Raw genomic sequence first — 27,474 nt, forward strand, 5'->3', positions numbered from 1 at the left:
ATCACAGCGCAATCTAACATCAGTAGAATAAAACAATAATCACTTTGTCAAACATAAGTTCCATTCCAGTTAATCATTCTATTTTTTGACTGTATCCTGATCCCATTGTGCTACCATTTACACAATATTGCTCAAACAATAAAATTATATATATACAGCAGTTATGTCCCAGATATTAGGCTAATAATTTTTTTTTGTTTTACCATAATTCAGAGAATGCCTGCCCTATTTTCTTCTTGAATTAGAAATTTGAATTGGATTTCAGTCATAAATGCTGGAGTTTATGCAGTGGAACGTTTTTATAGATGAATCTCTGATTGTTTCGTCCCACTGGCAGAAGAAGTACCCACAGCAGCCAGTGGTATATGGCTTTTCACAGCACATGCCATATTTTACTGCTTGAGAGTTAATTCTTCCAAAGCTTCCCCTCCAGATTCTCACCATCTTATCTCCTCCATCTTGTATCTCTCCCTTTTAAGCTCCTGTCCTCTGACTTCTCTTGGACTTTCTTTGTTTTACCTCTTCCTGTTTTTTCATCTTTATTTATTTTTTTACCTCCCTGTCCAATCTACAGCATTTGGGATGACACATTAAATGTTCTGCATCTAAGAACAATTAAGTACACTCTCTCTCCTCTTCTGAATGTCAGACGGAGCATGCTCCTGTTATTTTGTTTCTCTTCCCACCAATAGCAAATGAGCTGGTTAGCAAGTCCAGACACTTGTGATTTATACCACCAACTGTAATGCACAAATCATCCTCAGCATTGCAGGTGGTAACTTGGTGAAGAGAAAAAGAGAGGGTTAGAGTTAGCATAATGTGACTTAAAACTGAAGCAGGCACTTGTATTTTGGTTGGACACAAATCCCATAATAACCTCTGAGTATATTTGTATTCAAGTGAAGACTTCTGCAACTCCTCGTGGCTCTGTTTACACCCTAACAAAAATGTAGTGCATGACGAAAGACTTTGGCCAATCACAAGTCATTTCAGAGAGACGACGTTCCTATTGGCCTTGGAGGTTCCCCTTGCATTGATGGTGGAGAATCCTGCAGAGAAAGTTGCTATTTCAGCATTAGCAATAACTACTTAAACACACTCATTAAAAAGAGAGTCTGAAAGGGATTCTGACAATAATGGAAACAAAACACATGTCAATATTGACAGAGTGTGTCAGAGATGGAGAAAAGTTGTTGCGAATAGTTAAGCCTTCTGCTAAATGGAGCCACAGTTGTGATTAATTCAAGTTCATGTTTATGTTAGCGAGTTAAAGCCTCAGATGTGTGTCTTCTGCCTCACTCCTTTCCAAGGTCACAGCAGGGGTAGTGCCTTGCTTTAAGTGCTGCCTAAAAGTCACAGTGAAACAGATATTCTTTATCTTCAGTTATGTGACGCATGAAACATGTGGGTAAGATTATATGACAAAGGGATTTAAATCAAATTAAATCAACTGGGCGTGGCTCAGTGTGTACAGCATGATACAATGCTGGAGAGAAATAGCTGCAGGATTGTTCATCTCCACCCACACCTCCCTCCCTTCCATTGTTAGATCAGGAGATGGAGGATAGTTATTTGGGGCGGGTATAGTTTAGAGGTAGAGGAGACTGTCCACTAATCTGGAGGTTGGCAGTTTGATCCCTGGTCAGTCAACATGTCGATGTATCCTTGGGCATGATACTAAACCCCTAATTGCTCCCAGTGGCTGTTCCACAGGTGTGAGATTGTGTACAAATGGTTAAAAATCTAAGAAGCAGTTGACATCTTGAACAGTGGCTTTAGCTACCAGTGTGTGAATGTATGTTTGTGAATGGGTGAATGTGATCATAGTGTGAAGGAGCTTTAAGTAAACTAATGACTAGAAAAGTGTTATAAGTACAGGTCCATTTACCACTTGATTTAGATCTCAGTCACATTCAGTTCCATAAAACACATACTCTCCACCAATGAAGAGCAAGCAGTTGCCCAGTGAAAATAACAGTAGCCAGCCAATCAGGATGTGCCTGTATGCAGAACCTTGCATGTAATCGCTATGGGGAAGAGGAAAGAGGAAAATCTGACACAGATTTTAACAAATTTGCGACCAAACTTTTAGAGAAATATATCTATTTAGGGAATAAAAAAGTCATAAGTCTTTAACTTCAACCGATAAATGGAAAAATATAAATGGAAACATATAAATATATGTGGAAGCAAAACTGAAAGTGTTGCAGTCAAAATGTTGTTCATTATGAATAAAACAAAATGCAATGATTTGCTTATGCATTTTGACCTGAAAAGAAAGACAACAGGAGCGCTTCTGGAGTCCCTCAAACTACCAGTACTCATTGAAGGGAATACTTAAAAAAACGGGCAGGAACTTGCACCAAACCAAAATACACCAACGCCTATCGGCTTGCGCCTTCTTCAGGGTGCAGTGACTGCATGAATTACAGGCCTTTTGTGTAACTGTTAAGAGTGCTCTTGTTGTGTGGATGTTGGTCAGAATAGTGTGGTGACACTGTGTGCTGAACTCTCTATATAAGAACAAAACAAAAAGAAGGCATCATCTTTGGGAGCTATTTAACTGTGGAAATCCTGTTTACTTTGTTTATGTTACAGTACGTCAGTTTCACCACTGCAGAAGATCTTCTTCTGTTTCCAGTCTGGTGTCATCTCTCCAGTTCTTTAGCTTAAGCTAGAGTCTTTGCACACCACACCTAGGCTCATAGTTACATATGGTGAAGTGGAAATAATCACTCAGTACACCTGGGTCAGAGCTTTGGATGTTGAGAACATTTGGTGTGTCTAGAGTTGACTTCTTTTATTTTTTCTCTGAACAGAAAAATAGAATGTTGCTGCATGAGGCCCAATATCACGACATCTGTCTCATCCTCTGGTGGCATTTTTCTCTTCTGCTCGATTTGAGTTTGCTCTTTCTGTCTCTGCATGTTGTGAAGCGAAGTAAGTCTCCTGCACCCAAAGTGTAGTCAAAACATTTATATTTGCCAACACCAAGATGCCGATACACACAGGACAAATATTATCACAGCAAAATATATGGTAATAAGGTAATTTCCAGTGGGATTTTTACATGACAAATTACAGACATGGCAGATTTGCACAGGATTTAGACAGATGAGCTATGCAATTATTTCAAATTACCAGAGGTCCCCAGGTAATACTAGTCCTGTATGAATTGGGATTCACAAAAAAATGGCAGTGTCATTCTTTAGAAGCCCAAGTTGTTTTCTGTGTAGTTTGTAATATCGTCTCTTTTAAGAAGCAAAGTGTGTTTTTTATCCTGATTAATAGATATAAAATCATGCTATACACTGTATAGATTGTTTTTTATTGCAATTGCATTATATTACAGTATTGTTTGATAGTTAGTTTAGGTAATTTTTCAGGCAAAAATATCAAACGCTGTTTGCTATGCTGAAGGCTGCTTTTATGTCCCTCTTGTAATAGTTAGATGAATCTCTTTGAAATCTTATGACATCTCCTTCAGCTTTTGAAATTGTGACATTTTATAGGACAGGACAGGAAATGTACAGTTTGTGCTTGTTACATTCAGTATATATATATATATATATATATATATATATATATATATATATATATATATATATATATACACACACAGTCTTTTTCAAAATAAACTTACAGGGTTGGCAAAAACACATTTATATTTCTTTTACTTGTGTAACAAACACACATGGTTAGGTTTAGGCAACAACAGTACGTGGTCAGGTTTGGCAAAAGACGTCATGGTCTGGCTTAACATTCATGTGGGAAGCAAAAACTGGCCTCGTGGCTGAAGGTCCAATGTTTGAAGGACCCATCCAGCACCCTGTGGGGACATTCCAGCTCCTTAGGTGATTTTGTTGTCCAGCTTTGTTTTGAACAGTCCCACAGCCCATTATCAACAAATCATCAGCTGTCATGACAATGAGAGTTGTAAAATGTAATATAAAAGAGATAAATCTGCACCAGAATCGTCACCTGTAAAGCCCCTGAGGTAGCTGGACTCTCATATAGATCTCTTGAAAAAGACTGAAGCGTCCCCCTGTAGCACTTCCTGTGATCCATCTTTGCTCCCTCATCCCTCCGCAGAAGGATAATTGCTCGTAAAGTCTCTTTAAAGGCGAAGTAATGAGGTTTTAAATCTGTACTCTTCGTAACTGGGCTGGGGGAAATTAACAGACTGCGCTGTGCAGTTGTAATCAAATGAACTGAGGGGCACACACAGTAAATGTACTGTGGAGTGTTTAAGTGGGCTTTGAAGAAGGAGAAGCGGGTTTACAGTTCTGGAGGTTTTTAAGCAAATTAGGCAGAGCTGAGTACATCTGAGTGTGCTTTTCAAGAAGAACTGAGTATTTACTGTGGTATCTGTTAAATCAAAGTGAAACAAAAGACATGCCTGTGTCTGCTTTAATCTAGGATTAAATCCCTGTACATCAGAGTCCAATATTCAGTTTTAAATATTTTATTCAGCAAATAAATATATGCCAGTGGGATAAGATCTAATTGGTTTAAAAACTCAACTAAACTGTTTGGATTTTGGTCAGTAAAGCTCAAGGTCAAGCTGACCTTTCATTTGTCCCATTCTTGTGAAAGCGATATATCAAGAACACCGTAAGAGAAATTCTTCAAATTTGGCCACTTCAAGTGGAGTCAAAGGTGAACTGCTTACATTTTTTGTGGCCATAGCTCAAGATCAAGGTGACCTTGCATCTGTCTCTCTTTTGAAAATGATACATATCAAGAACACCTTGAGGGTTCTTTTTCCAGATTTGACACAAACATTCACTTAGACTCTGTGAGCTAATTAGAATTTGTTGTTCAAAGATCAATGCCACTGTGACCTTGCATCTGTTTCATTGTCCCAAAAGCAATATCTTAAGATGACCATAAGGGAATTACCTCAATTTGGCAAAAATGTCCCCTTGGACTCAAGGACCTGGTGGTCAAGGGTAAAAAGCCATTGTTACAGTGACCTCATAACAAATGTTTTTTGCCATATCTCAACATTATAAATCTGGAACAGAAGTTGAGACATTTGATCAGATACTGAATAGATACTGATACAAACAACAGTGTGGCTGTAATTCTAGTTTTTAAGTTTGTCCATTAGATTTTCAACATAACCACTAATTACAAAATAATTGCATTACTGCAATAATTGGGGCGGGGGGGGGGGGGGGGGGGGGGGGGGTCCCTTTTGAGTGCCCCTTCCCATTGTTCATCCGATATTTACACACTCAGTTCCTCATACTATAGGGATTTATGTATATTATAGTCCAGGTACCCTTCAGAATAGCATGTGGCAAACTATGTTCCAATCGGGAGGGTGTGAAACTGGGGCTGTAAACTGCAGATGTAACTCCCATTACTACTCAATACTACTCAAATGTTGTAAAATCTTTTAAAAGGCGTAGACTAGACCATGTTAAAAAAAAAGCATTTTCAAGCACACATAAAGGAAAAGCCAATTTTAATACTTGTAGAGCTGAGAAAAAGTGGTTTAAAACTGTGGTGTCTAAATTAATTTAGCTCTTCAATGTTCTTTTGACACACACTGCATATATTTGCCAGCCTGGACCCTCACCAGTATGCTTTCAGAACCAACAGATCAACAGAGGATATCTGGTATATCTATCTGATATATCTTGTGCTCTTCACTCAGTCTTTACTCACCTGGAGTATAAGAACAGCCACATCAGGATCCTGATTGTTGACTTCAACTCAGCATTCAACACAGTCTCTCCCATGAAGCTGATTGGAAAACTTAACACTCAGCTCAGCCCCCTCCTGTTCATACTGTACACCCATGACTGCACTCCCATATGTCAGGAGAACTCTTTTGTGAAGTATGTGGACGACACCACTATAATTGGTTGTACTGGAAACAACAATGAGAGTTCATACCAGGAGGAATTCAATAATCCTGCAGAGTGGTGCACAGAGAACAACCTACTGCTCGTAAGTGTAACCCTCTTTTCTTGACTTTTAGCGTTCCCCAGTTCTTCCGGGCTGTGGGTAATAAAGCGGGCTACAATATATCATGGTTTCTCTCTTTTAATCTTCGCCGACACGGTAGACAGTACAGCATGCATCAATTTCGGGGTACCACAACTTCTCTCTCCCTTGTTCAACAGGAGGCACTCACTGTGCGTCTAATACCTGTCCCCACAAAACAAGGGCAGGTAGGAACCAATTCACTCACACAAGGGAATACAATAACTACTTTAAAAAAAAAAGGAAGCGTACAGGGACATATAAATGAAACAATATACTAAGTACTATAAATGACAATAAAATAATAATTAACAAGTAACTCAATGATACTGTAAAAATATTATTACTTAAATATATTAGTAATATATGTACTGTATTGCTTAATTAAAAAAAACACAAAATTACACAATAACTTAAGTAAGTGGAACAAATGTGATGTAACAAATCACAGTAGTCAATACTCAAACAATGCAGTAACTAGAATACTCTTATTCTTACTGTAAGCTGTAGCCAACTCAGAAACTGAGCAACACATTAAACACTTCCTGCAAGAAAATTGTTAGTGCAGGCAGAAACTCAGAAATCTACTCAAATAACAGTCAAGTATACATAAACAGTGTATTACAAAATCACAGTGCCCAACAACAATAAAAACACAACATGTAAGGGCCTGGCTCAGTTCAACCAAATCACTTTAAGTGACAAAGTCTCTGTACTTGAGTGGTCGCCTAACCTGGCGTCCACAACGGGATGTGACGAGCAGGGGCTCCTGAAGAGGTGGGCCAAGTCCATCTGCATGGCCAGGAGGGAAGGAAGGGGGGGAGAGGGGGGAGGACTAGGCAGTGAGAGGAGGGGGGGCCCGATGTCAGTGACGTGCCCAAATCAGCTGGCACAGAGGGTGGCTGGCCGCTGACAGGGTCAGCTGGCAAGGTCTCTTTGTAGGCTTTCAGTCTGTTATGATGAACAATCCATGTCCGTGAGCGCGCATTCCTAGGATCTGTGATCTCATAGGTTACGCTGGCGTGTCCGTCTCTGCTCATCCTTTTCCGGATCACAAATGGGCCCTTCCATCTGGGAGCAAGTTTTATTCTGTGTGCTGTGTGCTGGGTCGTCCAGGAGAACAAGGTCTCCCGCTGGTGAGGGTGAAACACAAACTTTCTTGTCGTATTGAGTCTTTTGATGCTGTTTGGTTGCAGCAGAGGTTTGGGCTGCGTTCCTGAAAGCATGTGACAAACGTGTGGTGAGGAGGTCCTGTGCATAAGCTGCTGGTGTACCTGGTGTGGATGAGGTCACAGCAGGACTACAGTTCAACATGACATCCAGTGGCAGATTGGGTTCCCTTCCATGTACAAGGAAGAAAGGGGAAAATCCAGTACTTGAATGAACACTGGAATTGTAGGCAAGCTCACACTGTGGTAGATACTGGTCCCATTCACCACCACTTTGTGAGATGTACTTAGCAAGTTGATCTTTCAGTGTCCTGTTTAGTCTCTCCACCATACCATCTGACTGGGCATGGTATGGTGATGTGCGTGTTTTGTTGATTCCAAGCAGGCTGCAAAGATGCTTGATGAGGTCTGACTCAAACTGGCGGCCTTGATCAGTATGAATGGACTCTGGCAAGCCATGTTTTCTGATATAGTCCTCAAAAATGCACTTTGCCACAGTAGTAGCACGCTGGTCTTTCAGGGGGAACAGATTAACATAGCGTGTGAAATAGTCCATTACTACTAGAACATACCTGTTCCCTTGCATAGTGATAGGTAGCTCAGTGATGTCTGCAGCAATTTTCTGAAATGGCCTGTCTGCGTGGATTGACTGTAATGGGGCTCTTTCGTGTGGGATTGGGGAAGCCCGTGTTTGACATGGCAGGCACTCGGCACAAAACTTGTGAATGTCACGGGTCATATATGGCCAATAACAGATGCGTCTGGCCCTTTGCAGTGTGCGCTCTGCACTTAGGTGACCACTGAACTGATTCCCATACAAACCTGACAAAGCCGTGGGAATGAGAGCTGCAGGTAAAACAACATGAAAGTTTGCAGGTGTGTGATAGCTCTGATTGACTTTCCTGCAGAGGATTCCATGTCGAATGATCAATTTGGGGTACTCATGCCAGAGTTTCCTCAGTGTGGGGGAGGAATGTTTGAGGTGGCCTATTGGTGGTCTTTTAGCAGTGTTCTCTAGCCATTCAATGACTGTGCCGAGACATTCATCCTCCTTTTGCTGTTCCTGCAACTTTCAAAAGTCAACTGACAGTGTGTGGCTGATGTCAGGCATACCTGAGGATGTGTTGTCATGCCTGTCAGTGGAGGTGATGGAGGAGATAACACACTGAACAGCTTTGTTGTGGGTCTCAGAATTGGGACGCCTGGACATGGCATCCGCATTGGCATGTTGTTTACCTTCTCTGTGCAGTAGATTGTAGTCATACACATCCAGCTCGAGTATCCACCGACTGCGTCTGCCAGTGGGGTCGTTATCCACTGGTGCTTTCCTCAGGCTCAGGAGAGGCTTATGATCCGTGATCACTGTAAATGAGCTGCCAGAGAGGAAGTGTTTAAAAAATGTCTCACAGACCAAACAATTGCCCAGAGCTCACGATCAAAGGTAGACCATTTTCTTTCAGGAGGCCTTAGTGTGTGGCTCGCGTAGGCAATAACACGTTCTTTGTTGTCTTGACGTTGAGCTAGCACAGAGCCAATGCCATCCTGTGAAGCATCAGTGTACAACAAGAATGGTTGTGTGAAAATGGGATGTGCCATGATTGGTGGGTGAGTGAGAGCGTGTTTCAGTGACTGAAAAGCATCCTCACATTCGACAGTCCATTTGAATATTGCTCCTTTTTGTGTGAGAACGTGCAGTGGAGCTGCAATGACAGAAAAGTTTTTGACAAAACCTACGGTAGTAGGAGCACAGTCCAATAAAAGCTCTCACCTCTGTAGTTGTTCTGGGTGTCGGCCATCCACGTACCTTTTCAATGTTCCTTGCATCTGGTTGGAGTCCATGATTGGAGACCATGTGTCCAAGGAAAGTCACTTGAGTGTGTGTAACTAACTGGCACTTTCTGGCTTTCAGTTTGAGACCAGCTGAGCGAAACCTGCTGAACACCTCTTCCAGGCTCTTTAGGTGGTCTGGAAAAGAGCGACTGAACACGAGGACATCATCCAGGGTAAATCAAGCAGTCTTTCCGGTGCAGGCCATGGAGCACCAGCTCCATCAACCGTTGAAATGTTGGTGGGGCGTTGGTTAATCCCATAGGCATAACCTTGAACTGGTAGAGAGCACTGCCAGTGTTGAATGCGGTTTTCTCCTTGTCCTGTGGCTCAAGCTCAACCTGCCAATACCCACTTGATAAGTCCATCGTGCTGAACCAGCATGCACCTGATAGGCTGTCAAGGGCATCTGCAGGACGTGGCAGGGGGTATGAGTCTTTGATGGTGACTGCATTCAGCTTTCTGTAATCGATGCAGAACCTGTAGCTGCCATCTTTTTTTTCCTCACAAGAACAACAGGGGAAGACCAGGGGCTGCAGCTGTCCTCAATGATGTCTAGGGCGAGGAGCTGCTGGACCTGCCGGTCTATCTCTGCTTTGATGTTTGGGGAGGTTCTGTATGCCCTCTGTTTGATGGGATGAGCACCTCCTGTGTTTATGCTGTGTTGTACAACATTAGTGCGTCCATAGTCTTGGTCATGAGCACTAAAAACATCACTGTAAGTCAGCAGTAAAGCTTCAAGCTTTTGTCTCTGTTCGTCAGTAAGTGTTCCCTGACTGAGGTCAACATCTGGTAATGTCTGTTTGAGGGGAGAGTTCTGCTGTGGTTGTAACTATGGCTACGTCAGCTTCCACTACAGAATAATCGTCCTCACCATCACCTAGTGGGTGAAAGTCACCTAGCCTAGTTTCACTAGGAACATGAAGGTCAGTAGTCGTTAGGTTCATTACTCTGACATAAGTGAGCCCTGCTTGTACATTAGCAAGTGTGCGTGCTACTAACAGACCTTGAAAACTAAGTGGACCTGGCTATAGAATACCTGTGTAGTCAGCTTCAATATCTGGCACACCAATAGTGGGCTGGACCTTAGCTAGAAGAGTCATTTGTGACATGGCAGGTACTACAACAGGGGATAAGGTGACAGCATTGCAGGCAAGGGGAGCAGTCAGTCTCAGTAGCACACAGGAGAGGGGGCTAGTACGACTCCCTACTTTAAAAATGCCTTCCCTCAAATCCAAAACTGCATGGTGTGCGAGTAAAAAGTCCCATCCTAGGATCACTGGTTGTGTAACATTTCTGACTACTTGGACAGTGTGTGTGAAAACCTCATTACCTAGCCTGATGGTGAGAGGAAGTGTGCCTAGAATGTCCAAATAGTCACCAGTTACTGCCCTAGGAAGAAGCTCAGAGCGTTGCATAGGCTTAGTTTTCGGAGATGGAATAGACATTCTAAAGTCCTCACTAATCAGTGAAATGTCTGAACCTGTGTCTAGGTAGACTTTGGTAGCAATGTTCTCAATGACAGTCATTACATAGCGTGTAGGCTTTTTGTGTGAAGGTGGAAGCACCTGTTGTGGGGCCTCACAAGCAGTAGCAGCAGACACTTGGCCCTCAGCGTCTGCTACCATTCGTTTCCCTGTTCAGTGGGGTCTCCTTTAAAGCTCACATGATGGCTCCTCTCCCTGTACGGTGGTTGTCTTTCCCGAGTAGAGTAGGCATAGTGTGACTCATACCTGGGTCTGGCTGACTCACATGGGGGAGAGTAGGAGGTGTGTCTCTGGGAGCCATTTTGGTGTGGGTATCTTGCGTTGAAGTGGTCAGGAGAGCGGCGCCTGTCTGGGCTGTGGTGCCTAAAGCGATCCTGACTGCTGGTAGAATGATGGTCACGACGATGATGTGGAGAAGATGGTGGAGTAGGTGAGTATCGCCCATTGCGGTGGCCAGGAGAGTATCTGGGATGGGGATGATCACTATATGACCTGCTGGTTCTCTGATGGTGGGTTGCAGAGGAGTAAACACCACGGTCAGGAGACACAGATGGAGACCGACGATATCTTTCTCTGCCACGGTCACCCCTCAGTTCATCAGGACGGCCATATTAGTGTTTGGAAAAATCAGGATGGGGAGCACGGTGACTAGCAGAGTAGCTACAATCTTGTCCCAGCTGAGTGACTTTCAAGCCTGAGTGCATGCACATCCTTTGAGAGCTGCTTCACAGCATCCATAAGGGCAGTAGATGAGTCTGAGTGAGATTTTTCATGTTTGGTGGAAACCATAGCAGAGAGCGGCTCACCTTGTGGTGCAGGAGGAGTAGCATACTGGCTGGTTGTATATGGAGAAGCAGGTGGGGGAAGGAGTTTGAGAGCTTCCTGTGCACGTTCCCATTTACATGCAACATTTAAGGCATCCTCCAGTGTAGCAGCACCATGCTCATGGCATTTAGCTTGCAGAATGGGGTCTAAACCAGCAACAAATCTTCTGAACCGTTCCATTGCAATAGCTGGCTTGCCATAGTTAGGGAATGCCTCCAGAACCAGTCTTGTAATTTCTGCAGCATAAACCTCTAAAGGTTCCTTGGGCAAGCGCTGTCTGGCATTTACAAAAGTCTGAAAGTGCAGCAAAAATTCTTTCCTCCCGAAAACTTCATTTAATTTGGCCGCACAATCATCATAGTCATGCTGTACTTCTGGTGATAATGACAGCCAATATGCCAGTGCGTCTCCACTAAGGCGGGTGGGCAGTATAGTGGCGATATCTAGCTGCTGTCCATCTGCACAAGCTTTAACTGCAAGCTCTAGCCTGGTTTTCCACAGTGAAAAATTTTCTTTGTCCTTACCATCTCTGTGAAAATATGGCGGTAAATCCACTCTGTAGTGAACCACTGTCTTGGTTGTGTCCCATTCGCTGCATGCGCCATCATCCTCATGGGGAGGCTTGATGTCCTCAACTTCTTCCACTAATGACTGCAGCGACATGCTTCAAAGTACTTCAACAACTTCAACCGACGGCAAAAAACTTTGGTCTGCTCGTCTCTTTAGCTGCTGCCGGCAAAAATGTTTAACTGTCCATGCAAAACAGAAACAAACCCACACAGTGCACCTGTAGACTGCAGCCGCTGCTCCCGCCGTGCAAGCTAGTTGATTACCTTGGCTAATTAAGACGAGGGAAAAACACAGACGAAAAAAAAACACAGCTGCCACCAGTCTGTAACCCTCTTTTCTTGACTTTTCGCATTCCCCAGTTCTTCCGGGCTTTGGGTAATAAAGCGGGCTACAATATGTCGTGGTTTCTCTCTTTTAATCTTCGCCAACACGGTAGACAGTACAGCATGCATCAACTTCGGGGTACCACAACTTCTCTATCCCTTGTTCAACACGAGGCACTCACTGTGCGTCACTAATACCTGTCCTCACAAAACAAGGGCAGGTAGGAACCAATTCACTCACACAAGGGAATACAATAACTACTTTAAAAAAAGAAGCGCACAGGGACATATAAATGAAACAATATACTAAGTACTATAAATGACAATAAAATAATAATTAACAAGTAACTCAATGATACTGTAAAAATATTATTACTTAAATATATTAGTAATATATGTACTGTATTGCTTAATTAAAAAAACACAAAATTACACAATAACTTAAGTAATAAAAATAACCTAAAAATATAATGTGCAGTAATTACAGTTACATAAGCAAAACCAAGGGGCTGATTGTTGATTTTAGAAAGAAGGAGGCAAAGACACACACCCCTGTCTACATCAGTGGAGCAGGTGAGCAGCTATAGGTTCCTTGGAATCACTATCACTGAGAACCTATCTTGGTCATCACACATCACCACCCAGGTTAAAAAAGCAAAGAAAAGGCTCTACTTCTTACAGAAACTTGGGAAAGCTAAATTCCAAAGCAAGATCCTGGCTAACTTCTAAAGAGGAGCAATAGAAAGCATACTGACTGGAATGCCAAATACTGACATCACCAATTGGCATGGTTTGTGCACAGCCCAGGACCAGAAGGAGCTACAGCTGATGATTAAAACTGCCCAGAACATCACTGGTTCCCATCTACAGAGCATCAGTAGCCTCAGTGAAGTGAGGTGCCTGCACAGAGCCCAAAGAATACTAAAAGACAGCAGCCACCCAAGCCACAGTCTGTTCACCCTGCTGCCATCTGGAAAAATATACAGAAGTATCCATTGCTGAGCCACCAGACTACAAAGCAACTTCTTTCCCCAGGCTGAGACTTTCATTTCTTCTTAAACTACTTTCAGAAAAATGACAATAAAGTTGCCTTGTATGTTGTAAAGGCCTGTAATAATAATGTAGTAACAGAGAACTCAAGATATGACAATAACAGCATTTAGGACTACATATTGAATCTGTATTCTCTGACAAGCAAGTTAATATTGGCGGATACTGCAAAGCCTCCATTCAGTAACTTTTTAAAAATGTTTTGTCATGCTGTAATTAAGATCCTTTCTACTATATGACACCCACCACCACAACATCCCCTCTTAACTGTTTGCTTTACTACTTAACCCTGCTTCAGCATCAGTTTTTTGTGCTGCATTCAGATGCCTTTCCACAAGCAAATTAAGCCTTTGAAACCTGAGAAAATTGCTTTGATTTTTTTCAAATACAGGGAGAAAAAAGGCAAGAAATGTCCCACAAATTGCAAGCAATTAGTAAAATGTAACAAATAAAATGACTTTAAAAAATAGTTTTTTAAAAGGGGGGAGAATTATTAGAAAATTGTATATCTAAAATTATACAACAGTTGGGGACTGTTAACTCTGCATATATCACTCTGCTTCACGGCCGTTCAAAATCTGTTAATTAGTGTTAGAGCGAAAGTGGGATATGTTTTTAATGTGAGATATGTTTATAGTATGGTGTAAGCATAGGTTCAAACAGCTAGCTGGCGCAGTTCACGTAGCTGTCAGCTGGTCAGGTTAAGAAGAAGAGAAGAAGAAGAAAAGAAGAGAGAGGGGGTGAGCAAGAGAGGACGGGAATTTTTAAGTGTGGTTTGAGCTGACTGTACATGCATTGGAGTTACCAAAATGTATGAGGAAGCCCAGGAGGGGGCAGCTGTGACAGACAGGTTTTGGTAAACGTTCGTTCACTGGGAGTAAACCAGCTGTTACCGGTGTTACAAGGATTTGCAGTGAGACAGGGACACACTCATCTGACACTATCCACAGCAGAGCCTGAGTGGCACCGACACACACGCTGTCTGATACAAAGTAACGGAGATCCCGGCAGTGAGCGGACACACACTGCTGCGACGATATATCTGATTAACTAACTCATCTGAATCACACTGGCTGCCAAAGTGTCTGTTGACAGACTCTGATTTCACAGATATAAATTTTCATTATACTAAGCATCTGCTCTGTGCATAACATAAAGACTGAGCTAACACAGATTAGCAAGCAACTTGCAGGAAAATGTTTATGTGTTGCTAGGCAACAGTTGTCACATCCAGCAGTTGCGGAACTATTTGTGTTGGCGGAGCCAAAATAATCATGAATTAAACAAACAAATCATAATCTGTTGTCACTAGTTACTATTGACTAATAAAAGACGAACTGTTGTATAAAAGCAATATCACACTCGAGGTCATGTGCTGTGCCACGGCCTTGTGCCTACGACCGAATCACAACCGTGATGATAAACGAGCACATCACTCCCTCTCGTGTGATATTGCTTAATTTATTTTACAGACAAAAAACAGGGTTAGGGTTACAGATCATTTTGTTGTTTGTTTTTGTTTTTTTACTTTTCTCTTTTGCTTGTTTTTAGGTACGTTTTTTGCAACTTTATACTAATGTCATGCTATTTTTTGGGGCATTGTTGTTAAGCTGCTCAGTGCCCTGTTTTTTGGAAGAAATCAAACCAATTTGCTCAACTTTCAAAGGGGTGAAAGGGCGCTTCCCATTTTAACACTGAGCATTGGCTTTGGGGGTTAAATCCCGAGGTTTAAAATCATACAATATGAACATAATTCTCCGGAATACTGGACTGAAAAATGAGACAAAATACATTCCAGATTTTGTTTTTTGACTGCTTCCTTGTCTAAAATCTTAAATTGGTGTTATGTGGTCTTAAGTCTAAGTAAGTGATTAATAAATGATTAAATGTAATGTTTCCACTTAGAGATGCCAATGGTTGATGTCATTCTCCTCTGTGATGCAGGTCAATATCTGGTGTGGATGTGGACCCTGATCTGGTGCACATGGAAATGCAAGATACAAGTGGAGGTAAAGTGATGCTCGATCTTCTCATGTGTCATCTGTGTATTTATTTATGATAGCATCAGAGTTCAGCTTTTGTTAACTTTTTCACACAAAGTCACATTTATTGGCTCAAGCTCAGATGGGTTTCAATGGGCAATGACTATGGCGCTGACATGTTAATTTTAACCCCTTTTTGCTAGCACAGTGTAATGACAAGCCGCCACAAACTATCATCTGTTTGCTAGTAATTTGCTAGCACTGAGTTTGACAGAGACTACATAAGAGATATAAAAAAGTGACTACGGTGACATTTTCACGAGCCTCCATGCTGCTTTCTACTGTTTACTAACCTATGTTAACTCTTGCATGAAGGTCAGGGTTTGTTGGATTCATCCACTGCCCCTCCTGCCTGCCCTGTAGGTACCCTCACACTCCTTAAATAACATTGTCATCGCCAAAACCTGATGCCACCCTGCTGCATTTCATGCAGATGCGACAGATTACATGCAGCCTCATTCTCAAGCAATGCCACTCATTTGTGTATCACACAGGTGCGGCACATGCAATCTGGCCATCTGCTGGTGTATAATAACACTAAATGACTGTTCGACTGTGTTCTCACGTGACGCAGTCCAACAGTGTTTCATGTGCACGTGAAAGGAAGCTTTTAGCATGGTGATCTTACAGAAAAAGCACTGTCAAAGTGGCAGTGTTTTACAATTTCAGAATGCGAACAGGCTGAAACCTCTTCTATGGTCGGTGTCTAAACAAACTGTGTGTTCACTTATCAAAAACAAAAGCTAGTTACATTTGATTTCATGGTTCATGCTCTGGTTGAGACTTAAAGGCTATTTTATGCATGTTGTGGCAGTGCTGGTCTTAGCATAGCTAGCATGGTCAAAGCAGGTCATTGAGGAGATGAATGTTTGACTTTGTTGTGTGTGGGGTGTGTTTCTGTGTGTGCATGGGGGTTAATGGAAAGTTTATGGTTTAAGTAAGGAAGGGTATTAAGGGCCTGCAGAGCAACAACAGCATATTGGGATTATCATATCAGATTAGACAGGTTTAGGGCCAGCAGGGTAATAGAAGTAGTGTCTATTTTTGAATCTGTGCTTGTAAATGCATGTGTGTTGTGGATTTTCATCTTTCGGGTCTCCCAACCTCAACCCTCCCACTCTAAGTAACACTGAGCTGGCAAAGTCAGGAAAAAGAAGGACGTTTTTTTTTTTTCTCTGCGGTGCCACACTATTCCTGCTGAGACTGCTCCTTGAGAAAAATACAACCAAAATCCCTGGAGGAGACAGGCAGTCTTTGAAGCCACACACACTGTTTAGGCTGTCAGCCTGAACAAGACTGCCTGTGTTGGTGGAGAGTGGGCAGGAGAGGTTGTGTCTGGGCCAGCTGCCAAGGGACGAGAGCTCTTTCTGGGGTTGGGTGGCACCACATGGTCCCCTCTCCTCCTACTCATCCTGCCCGCTCTTCCTCTCCTTGCTTCCCAAATAGATAGCTGGTCGAGAGGGGTCTGGTGCAATCAGGCATGCCAAACCAATCTGTTCCCCCAGCACCCTCCTGTCAAACATTGCATCCCCGAGGTTAAACTGTGGTGTGATATGAAGGAGGACCCAGGGGTCTTTGAAGACGCTTGGAAGCCTGCCAAGGCCGAGCTGGTGGTCGTGTGTTGAGGCTGCACCCGGACAACTGCTTGATGAGGGGGACACTACTCCAGAGGAATGGGAGTCATGTGTACAGGGAGGCTAGCAGGGAGTGTGTGTGTGTGTGTGTGTGTGTGTGTGTGTGTTTGTGTGTGTGTCATTAAGAAGGTAGATTTATTGGTCATTTTGATCATCGGGATCAAGGATAATTGTAATTTTACAATTATCCTTGATCCTGCTACATCTTTGCAGTTGAAGGTTGAGTTGATTAAAATTAGCAGCTAATATGAAGATTCCATCCGGTTGCTTGGTGATGCTGCTGCTGATGGCATCGTTCAATTCCTGCAGTGCATTTTTTGAATTTGCATCAGTTTCCAAATAGCACCCATAAGGTCAGTCCATCCAGTGCAACAGCTTGATCTGGGATGTCAGGTGTTAATCATGTCTCTCTGAAGATGTGTGCAGAGCAGTCCCAGATTTCCCACTCCACTCTCCTGCGATCAAACACTAGACAAAAGAAGGCTTGGTAGGCTTGGTACAGCTCCCCCTCCGAGTCAGGCCAGCCTCACCGTGATACCAACTCTTCTCCCTGTTTTAGTCAGGCACTTTCAGTGTCATTTCTCCCCTCCTGTCCGAATGGCAACATTCAGTCTAAACCCCCACACAACTTCTCAGGATGTTGATGTAGTGTAGTGAAGTGCCACTCTATCATAGAAAAGTCATGCTTCAGCAGAAGGGGTCATGGTATTAATGAAATAGACAAATATAAGGAGGACTGATGTGCAGGAAAGTATAAGTGTACCTTTTTCATCTGACAATACACGCATGCATGCAGTCACACACCTTCCTGTTAGGTGTGTTCAGAGACAGATAGGGGGACATAAATGTATACAAAAAAAACCTACACACAAACCTACACACACACACATACACATACACACTTACACACACATACAACTCCAGGTTTTGTCTGTAGACAGTGGTCTAATGTAAGTATTAATACTTACTTATTGAGTATTTTTGAGGAGTATCTGTAGTTTACTTGAGTTTTTGTATTTCTATCCTCTTTACCTTTATTGAGCATTTTAGTTATTTACTACAAAATTTGAAATAAGAGAGGAAGAAAGGAAGGAGGAAGGGAAAGACAGACGAATTAAGAAAAAAGGGGACAAAAAAAGTAAGACGGGACAGAAAATTGACCTATAAATTAGCTGTGGGGGATTCTTAGATTTTATCAAAAAAACTGGGAAAACACAGACCTTGTTTTTCTTCAAATCTAATGGAGGCTCCATTTTTAAGGGGGTGTTTGTTTTGAAGAAATAAACTTAATAATTCTCAAAATTCTGAACTCTTGCTTTTTTAAAGTATTACTTGTATTTTTACTTTCAATACCTGATTACATGTAATATAAATTACTTTTGATACTACAGTACAGTAAATATCAAATACTTAGAAACGTTTACTCAGTGATATTATAAAAGGTGACTACCGAAGTCATTTTAAGATCTCTGTACTTTTACTCAAGTATGGCTCCCAGTTGCTTCATCCACCACTGGGTGTAAAGAAATGTTCATAATGGGCACCATATAGTCAGTACAGTGTATAAAGGATTTCCCAGGCCTTTTTCATTTATAAGTCACTGTAAAGTCTTTAAATCTTTTTCAAACTATCTGAGTTTCACAGGTGCAGGAATGTGTGTGTGTGTGTGTGTGTGTGTGTGTGTGTGTGTGTGTGTGTTTGCAGGTTTGTGAGACCAGCATGTAACATGAAGGAGTGTGAGCCACGGGCTGTAACTGAACACTTAGCTCAATCTAATGTTTTTTTTTTCTCGACCATAAACTGCTTTGATTAACCGTCCGGGCTTTTCGATAAATTAGCATTTTCATTTATTAGAGCAGACACCTCTGGAACAAAGATGAGGCACAGAGACAAAAGCACAGAGCCAATGAGGAAGACAGACTCACTGATATGAAGGGGAATTCTTTCAGAAGTTGATTGTGTCTGTTTATATTCTCTGTTTTTTATGCTGTGCCACTGATATATAGAGATGTTGAAAATTACTTTTTTAAACTTCTTTACACACATAATGGGTCTCATTCATGAAACATGCGTAGAACAACTTTGTGTGCAAACTATTCACAGAAGGATATTTACATGCATTTAGGCATTCATCAGTATTTTAGTGGCTCTTAACTTTTTGACTACATCTGCCTCTGACTGCTTGTCGTGCTTGTGTAAATGAGGAATGCAGATACACTGTGTTTGAGTAGCAAAACTGCGAGACCAACATTACAAACCAAACACTGAGTTGTCAGTGATGGCTGTCAGAATGTACACTTAACACTTAACAAACATGTTAGTACAATACCTTACCCTGTGAGTCTGATGCTGACTGCCACGTGGCTGACTCTATCAGTGACAGAGAGGTCTCAAAAATTATGCTAGCAATACGCTCATCTGCAGCAGACAGCTGTGACTGAGAGTAGCCTCCTCCTGTAGCTGTCAAGCTGGGTCTGTGTGAACAGTTTCTCTATTTACACCTTTTCATCTCTGAAAGGAGAATTACAGGTGAATTTCAACAGGCAGTGTTGCTGATGCAGCTGTTGGTTGAATATCAATAGTGATAGCTGTGCTCTCCAGATTAAACTGGAGACATAACCACTCGACAGATGGATGAGAAGCTTACACTGTACTTTTTAAACAGAAAACACACTTTATTATGTGACATTTACTAGAAATGACATTCAAGTGATTTATAATTAGCAATGGTCATTTACTCTCAGTTCCTTTCAGTTTCCTCCAGCCAGTTGACACTTATTTTAGTTTTTGTAGTGAAAGATGGAGGTATCATATTTAACTCCTTATTTCATCCTCCAGAATTAGCCTTATCCATTATGGCACTTACAAATTGAGCAACAGAAAAATACAGAAACAGGGCGCCCAAAAACAGTTCAGTTTGAAACAGCATGGTGTCACTCCTAGTCAGTAAGTAACACCTCCATCAGCATCACATCCAAATTTTGCCATATTGATGCCATTACTTTAGTTTATTTGAGGGAATAAGTTCACCTTGTCTTTCACATATCTAGATATTTCAAGGATACAAACATGTGTACTTCCACATCTACATATTGCGCTTTAAGTATCCTTCTGGGTCTGCTGTTGATGTTCTGGGATGCTGCTACTGTGGTGTCAACACAAGCACATAGTGGGATGAAGCAGCACTTTATGATTTGGTTACAACAGCACGTGGCAACCAACATCAGGAAATCAACAAACACACATGCTGGCACGACTGGTTAGGATTAGGGAAGAAGGCACATGGTCAGGTGTAGAAACAAAACATCACATTGATACAGGAAGCGAAAACCAACCTCTCCGGTGAAAGATCAGGGTTTGTTGGATCTTTCCCCTCCGGCCTGCCCTAAAGGGACCTTTGTTATTCTTATCTAACGTTGTTATCAGCAGCGTTTCAATTATAATATCATACAGACACAACAGTTTCTGTCTGGCCACGTTCTTAGCTGACACCATGTGTATCATGCTGCAGTGAAATGTGGCTTTTGGCATCTGAATCATATGTCAAAATTACTGAAGAAGCTGTGGTATTAATGACTTTGGCATGAGAAGGAGCTGATCTGTACTGAATTTCAAATTCAAGTTTATTGTCGTGGACACAAAATTACAATGAAATGCTTGTGCTCAGTAGCACTCTCTAACTACACTAAGAGCACACATCTCCAGACAACAACAAATAAATCACATTACCTACATTATACACAATCTACAAGCAACAGTGTGCAGTGCGTATAGATTCGTTAACTGTTCAGCAGCCAAACTGCCTGAGGAGACAAGATGTTTCTGAGATGGGCAGTGTGTGAGTTGATGTTCAGTAGGGGTGTGAATCTTTCAGTATCTCATGATTCAATTCAGTTTCAATTCTTGGGGTCACAATTCGATTTAGAATCGATTCTCGATTCAAAACAATTTCCGATTCAAAATCAATTCCCAATTCAAATATAGGAGGTGTAATTTCAGGATCTACTCCAGTCTGTTTTGCCAGTGGCATATTATGTTATGAAAGCAAAGTGTGTATGAAATTATGGAGGTTTCATTATGTACAAGCCTTTTTGTTGTAGAAAACCTTTCTCCCAAGTGTTGGAAATCAGAAAGTGAAAAAATAAACAATGTAATTATTATATTTCAAAAAATGGAAACACTTCCAAAAAAAAGTGTCATCGTTTTTTGTTTTTTTTTGTAGTTGTTTGTGTATCCTATTATCTATCCATTCTGCAAATCAGCTCCTTGTTGTGATGATGCAGAGGGCTACATCACACTCCTAACACTTCAGAGAGGGGCCTGATTCTCCTGCCTGCTCTGCCTGCAATGAACACAGAGTTTACATCCATATGAGGCCCTCCTGCTTGTTAGACTGTCTCCTAATTTACCCTTGTCTCATTATTATTATAGGAGCTACCAGAGTTTATTCTAATGCACGAGGTGCTACCAATAACACAGAGCAATAGATACAGTAGGATTAAGCTAATCACAATGCAGTTTGCTCCAGATGACATGTGGCATATGTAAGCGAATGCAAAGCTTTGGATCATCTTCCGATCAGTGGACAAGACCGAAACAAACCTCTGACCTCTCCATGGAACCATGGGAAACCAATATGGCATTTAGCTTCGATGCTAATGTACTTTTATTATCGAAATATGGATAAAATATGAATGGAAGACACCCAATATCGGATCTATCATTATGTATTTATTGAACAAGGTCCCGTAAAAACACCCAGATTCCCAGGCTAGATACTAAGTCTTCCAAAAGAGCTCTGATGTATCGGAGTCATCCCTCTGAGCAGCACAGCCGGCAGCCTTCACTGGCGAAAAAAGTAAGGCGATCCGACAAACGGTCTCAAAATTTGGACTTTTCTAAATGATAAAAATTTTAGAGGCTTAAGAATAGAGTATATTTAGTAAATATAGTCTATAATCTATGTTTAGGATTTTTGAATTGATTCTGATTCTGATTCTGAATCATTAAAAATGAGAATCGAGATTCTTATGTGATTCCATTTTTCCCCCGACCCTACTGTTCAGATAGTGTTTATTATTGGACAAGCAAGTACAGTGCATGAGCTGGATGACAGGTGTCCTTAATCATATTTCGGGCTCCCCCATTTTGTGCCAGAGAGCAGTAATAGAAAAGAAAGAAAGAGGAAGCAGAGCCAGAGTGGCAGGTCTGAACGGACTCAAAACCACCCCCGTCGGATCAGGCCGAAAGCTCTGCCACCTCCCCCTCCTCCCCATCACAAGGACAGGGATTTCAACTGAGCACAAGAAACTTGTGCTCCAGGAATATACACACTAACGAAACTAGGGTCACTAAACTGATATTATGTCTTAAATATAAAGGTCAGAGAGCAGTGTTAGTTCCCACTGCTCTCTGATCCCTATAGAAAGTCCCCCGGCAAGTTAAACCTATGTCAGCCTCACTATGGGCAGGTCCAGACAACCTTAACCAGCCCTAATTATAAACTTTATCAAAGAGGAAGGTCTTAAGTCTACCCTTGAAAGTGGAAACGGTGTCTGCCTCCCTGACCGAAACAGGAAGATGGTTCCATAAGAGAGGAGCATGGTAACTGAAGGCTGTGGTTCCTATCCTACATTTGGAAGCTTTGGGAACCACAAGTAATCCTGCATTTTCAGAGCGCAGTGATCTAGAGGGTTGGTAAGGAACTATGAGCTACGACAGATAGGATGGAGCCTGACCATTTAGAGCTTTGTAAGTAAGAAGGAGGATTTAAAATCAAACCTGGATTTTTCGGGAGCCAGTGCAACAAAGCTAAAACAGGAGAAATATGGTCCCTTTTCTTGGTTCCCGTTAGAACACATGCAGCAGCGTTCTGCACCAGTTGGAGCGACGTAAGTGATTTGTTGGGGCAACCAAATAATAGGGAATTACAGTAATCCAGCCTAGAGGTGACAAATGCATGTACCATTTTTTTAGCATCTGTCTGGGATAGGATAAGGATAAGGAAAGAAAGCTGTCCTTGAAGTTTGTTTTATATGGGAGGCAAAAAATAAATGTTGAACAAATAAAACTCAGAGGTTCCTTACAGTTGTGCTAGAGACCAAGGTAATGCCATCTAGAGAAATCACATTGTTCAAAAAGGAGCTTCTGAGGTGTTTGGGGCCAAGAAAAATAACTTCAGTTTTGTCTGAATTCAACATCAAGAAATGATGGCTCATCCAGGCTTTTACGTCCTTAAGACATGTTTGAAGTCTAGAGAGCTGATCACTTTCAGCTGGTTTCATAGATAGATACATTTGTGTATCATCAGCATAACAATGCTGCTAATTACGTTGCCTAGAGGAAACATATATAAAGTAAAGGACTGACCAATCCTTTGGCCCTGTGGCACCCCGAAGCAGACCTTAGTATGCGCCGACGATTGGTCATTGATGTGAACAAATTGGGAACGATCTGATAAGTATGACTTAAACCAGGTTAGTGCTGTTCCTTTAAAGCCAGTTAACTGTTCCATTCTGTGCAGCAAGATTTGATGGTCAATGGTGTCAAACCGGCACTGAGATCTAAAAGGATTAAAACAGAGACCAGACCTGAATCAGAAGCAATCAGTAAGTCGTTGTTAATTTTTACTAGTGCCGTCTCTGTACTATGATGAAGTCAAAAGCCTGACTGAAAGTCCTCGAATAAATTATTATCTTGGAGAAAGTCACAGAGTTGATGAGCAACCACTTTCTCACGGATTTTAGAAATAAAGGGGATATTAGATATAGGTCTATCGTTAGCTAAAATCTCAGGATCGAGAGTGGGCTTCTTTAGAAGAGGTTTAATGACAGCTACTTTAAAGGACTGTGGTACATAGCCCGTTAATAAAGACACACTGATTATATCTAATAAAGAGTTGTCTAATAAAGGTAAAGCTTCCTTAAGTGGCCTAGTTGGGATGGGCTCTAGCAGGCATGTTGATGGCTTAGATGCAAAAATCAAAGTAGAGAGTCGGTGAAGGTCAATGGGAGAAAAATGGTCCAAATAACTTCCAGGCCTGGCCACCATATCCAAGCTACCTGAGTCCGGGGTCAGGTCAGTTAAGGGCAAGAGGTGATGAATTCTATCTCTAATAGTTATAATTTTATCATTAAAGAAACTCATAAAGTCATCACTGCTTAGAGGCAAAAAATCAATCAAATCAAATCAATTACATAGTCAGTTGCAGATAGAGTGCTCACTAACATGGATTTTTGCCACCAGATCTGAGAAATTAATCTTTTTGCTCAGAAGAAGAGTCTTAGATCTTTAACTACAAGAACAGAAATGTAATGTTTAAATGTTAGTTCAGTACATATACAAGTACAGATCGGTGGAGTTTCTTTCATGCTTGTTGTCCTTTTTATTTTTCTCACAGCTATGGGTAGGAATATGTGTCACTGGAAACTGAATTTAAATCACTTATATTTGTATTTGGAAAATTATTTGTTTTCTCATTTCTACCACTGTCTTCGTGCCATAGTCCATCTGTCCTTCCCATTTTTGTGAATTTCTTCAAATTGAATACAAACTTCCACTTGGACTCAAGGATGAACTGATAAAGTTTTGTTGGTCATAGGTCAAAGCTCAAGGTCACTTTGACCTTGCATCTGTGTCATTTTTGTGAATGTGATATCTCAAGAACACCTTAAGGAAATTTCTTCATATTTAGCACAAAAGTTTACTTGGACTCAACGATGAACTCATGAGATTTTAGTAGTCATTGGCCAAAGTCAAAGTCACTATGACATCTTCTGTTTCATACTTGACAATACAATATCTCATCTTAAGGGAATTTTAAATTCTGCACAAACGTTCACTTGGACTGAGCAATGAGCTGAACACATTTTAGTGGTCATAGATCAAAGGTCAAGGTTACTGTGACCATGCATCCACCTCATTTTTGTGAACACAATATCTCAAGAACACTGAAAAGGAATTTCAAATTTGACACAAATGTCCACTTAGACTTAACAATGATCAATGAACTGATTGGAATTTGGTAGTCACAGGCCAAGATCATTGTGACCTTGTGTCCTCTCGTGAACCGAACATCTTAACCTACCTACCTTTACACTGTGCTGATTGTAGAGATCCTCTGTGCTGCTGGGGAGAAGATGTGTGTGAAGCATCCATGTTTTCACAGACATGAATGTAAACTGCATTTGTAACTGCATGACGGTATTTCTAGTTTATGTCTTATTTTTTAAGAACTTTGGTTTTGACATTTTACTTTACTTTAAAAGTAACACTTTCTTTTTTTTTGTTTATGTGTCACTGCAGGTTACCTTTATGTCACCTGTCTTATTCAGAACTGTTCGGATAAAATGGTGACGGCTCAGTTTCTTGGCAAAATCGACTACAACTCGCTGCTGGTGCAGGACGACTACATATTTGTCAAGGTAAATATTACCACAACAGTTTTTCAGTTCTGTTGAAAGAAGTAAATCCTTGACTTTCTGTAAATATTAGTGGTACAAAGCAGGTACAGTGTACAGTATATACAGACCCTATCTGTGGTACTACACTTAAATAAGCTTCATTCATCAGAATGCTTTTCTTACCTACAGTTTTACTTTAAACTACTAAAAATACTCAAAGCTGTGCAGCATGTCATATTAAGGTGATGTCTCAATATGCTGTAATTTGATTTAAGACCAGTTACATAAGTGGTACCTGTCAGGGCTAGTTTCTGGACCCAAATGCAGCACACAGGCAGGACAGAGTCTTTTAGGGGCTTTATTGGCACAAACGAAGATAATCTCAGTCTCAACAATGTCTACGGGAGAGAAAGTCCACTTCGGTGATCCACCGAGCCGAACCTTAGAGCTGGCCGAACTAGTGACGTGGTTCGGGCAGGGAACCCACTGGAAGAACGGAGCAGGTGAGTCGAGCAGAGCAGTGGAATCAACCCCAACGATGGCGGATCTCACCAGAGAGCAGGCTCGCTGAATTCCTCCCCGTGTCAGGGAGCAGGAGGGAGGAAGGCATAGATCAGACTCAGTGTCGGGAATCGGAAGGCAGGTCGGATCACCGGGACAGAGACGAAGCAGGTTAGTCGGGGACAGACAGAGTCGGCAACAGGCAGGCAAGCAGGAATGTTATGCTGGAAAGTCTCTCATCACAAAGAACAATCTGGCACTGAGGGTGAGACACAGGGCAGGTTATGTAGGCTGAGACCGAAATAAAACCCCAAAAAACAGACAAACCCAAAACAAACAAAACCACCACCAACAACAAAGAGTAGAAAAACCCAAGCAGGGCGGGAGGAGGGGGAAAAGACAGGACGGAAGGATCAGGACCCCAGAGAGTCCGACCCGGCCGAGGCAGGCGCCGGGGTGGCAGAAACGTCATCGACGGCCTCCCCCTCAGGAACGTCAGGCTGGGACGAATCCACGGCAGGAGGGCGACGATCCCGTGGCGGAGCAGCAGAACCATCGGGCATGTCTGGGTGGCGACGATGGAAGTCGGCGATGAGATCCGGATCCAGGATGTGACGGGATGGGACCCAGGACCTTTCTTCAAGGCTGTATCCCTCCCAGTCGACAAGGTACTGGGGACCCCTCCCACAGCGTCGAGACCGGACCAGGCGTCGAACAGTGTACGCTGGGGAACCGTCGACCAGGTGAGGAGGAGGAGGAGGCGGCACCATAGGGGACAGCGGGCTTTCGTGCACTGGCTTGAGCTTGGACACGTGGAATGTGGGATGGATCCGCATGGTGCAGGAAAGCCGGAGACGGACTGCAGTCAGGCTGATGGTCCGTTGAATGGGATTGATTAGCCCTCTCCGTCTGCCCGTTGGACTGGGGATGGTAGCTGGAGGACAGACTGGCAGAGGCCCCCAGAAGGCGGTCCCCGGTCCGAAACCACGTCCACTGGGATGCCATGGAGCTGGAAAACATGGAGGAGCATAAGCTGGGCTTTTTCTTTGGCAGAGGGCAACTTGGGGAGCGGGATGAAATGGACCATTTTACTGAATCTGTCAATGACTGTGAGGATGGTGGTGTGGCTGTGAGAGGGGGGCAGCCCGGTGACAAAGTCCAGGGCGATGTGGGACCAAGGACGGTGTGGAATAGGAAGGGGCTGGCGGAGACCTGCCCGGGGCCTGGTGGGAACTCTTGTGTTGGTTGCAGATCTGAACAGGCTTTGACAAAGTCACGATGGAAGCCCACCAGAACCGCCGGCGGATAATGTCCAGAGTGCATTTGGCGCCAGGGTGACAAGCGAAGCGGGAGGCGTGGGACCACTGGAGGACCTCCGACCGCAGGGTTTCAGGGACGTACAGACGACTGGAGAGGCAGGAACAGGGACCCGGCTGAGCCTCGGTGGCCGACTTCACCCTCTCCTCTATGTCCCAGGTGAGGGAGCCAACCACACAAGGAGACGGAAGAATGGATGCAGGACCATCGACGGGGTCTCCCTCCCTCTGGAAATGTCGGGACAGAGCGTCGGGCTTGACGTTGCGGGAGCCTGGGCGGTAGGAGAGGGTGAAGTGGAAACGGGTGAAGAAGAGGGCCCAGTGGGCCTGA

General features: G+C 42.6%; 1 protein-coding gene across 1 annotated transcript in view; it reads left to right on the forward strand.

The window, feature by feature from the left end:
* Positions 1-27,474, forward strand: part of sorcs2 (sortilin-related VPS10 domain containing receptor 2) — a 353,265-nt gene that overhangs the window by 185,374 nt on the left and 140,417 nt on the right. Inside the window, 2 exon segments of the mRNA XM_042512640.1 lie at positions 15,193-15,257; positions 25,229-25,365. Of these exon segments, the coding sequence (XP_042368574.1) occupies positions 15,193-15,257; positions 25,229-25,365 (202 nt within the window).

This window comes from Plectropomus leopardus, chromosome 23 (genome assembly GCF_008729295.1).
Source record: "Plectropomus leopardus isolate mb chromosome 23, YSFRI_Pleo_2.0, whole genome shotgun sequence".
In the NCBI taxonomy this organism is placed as follows: domain Eukaryota; kingdom Metazoa; phylum Chordata; class Actinopteri; order Perciformes; family Serranidae; genus Plectropomus; species Plectropomus leopardus.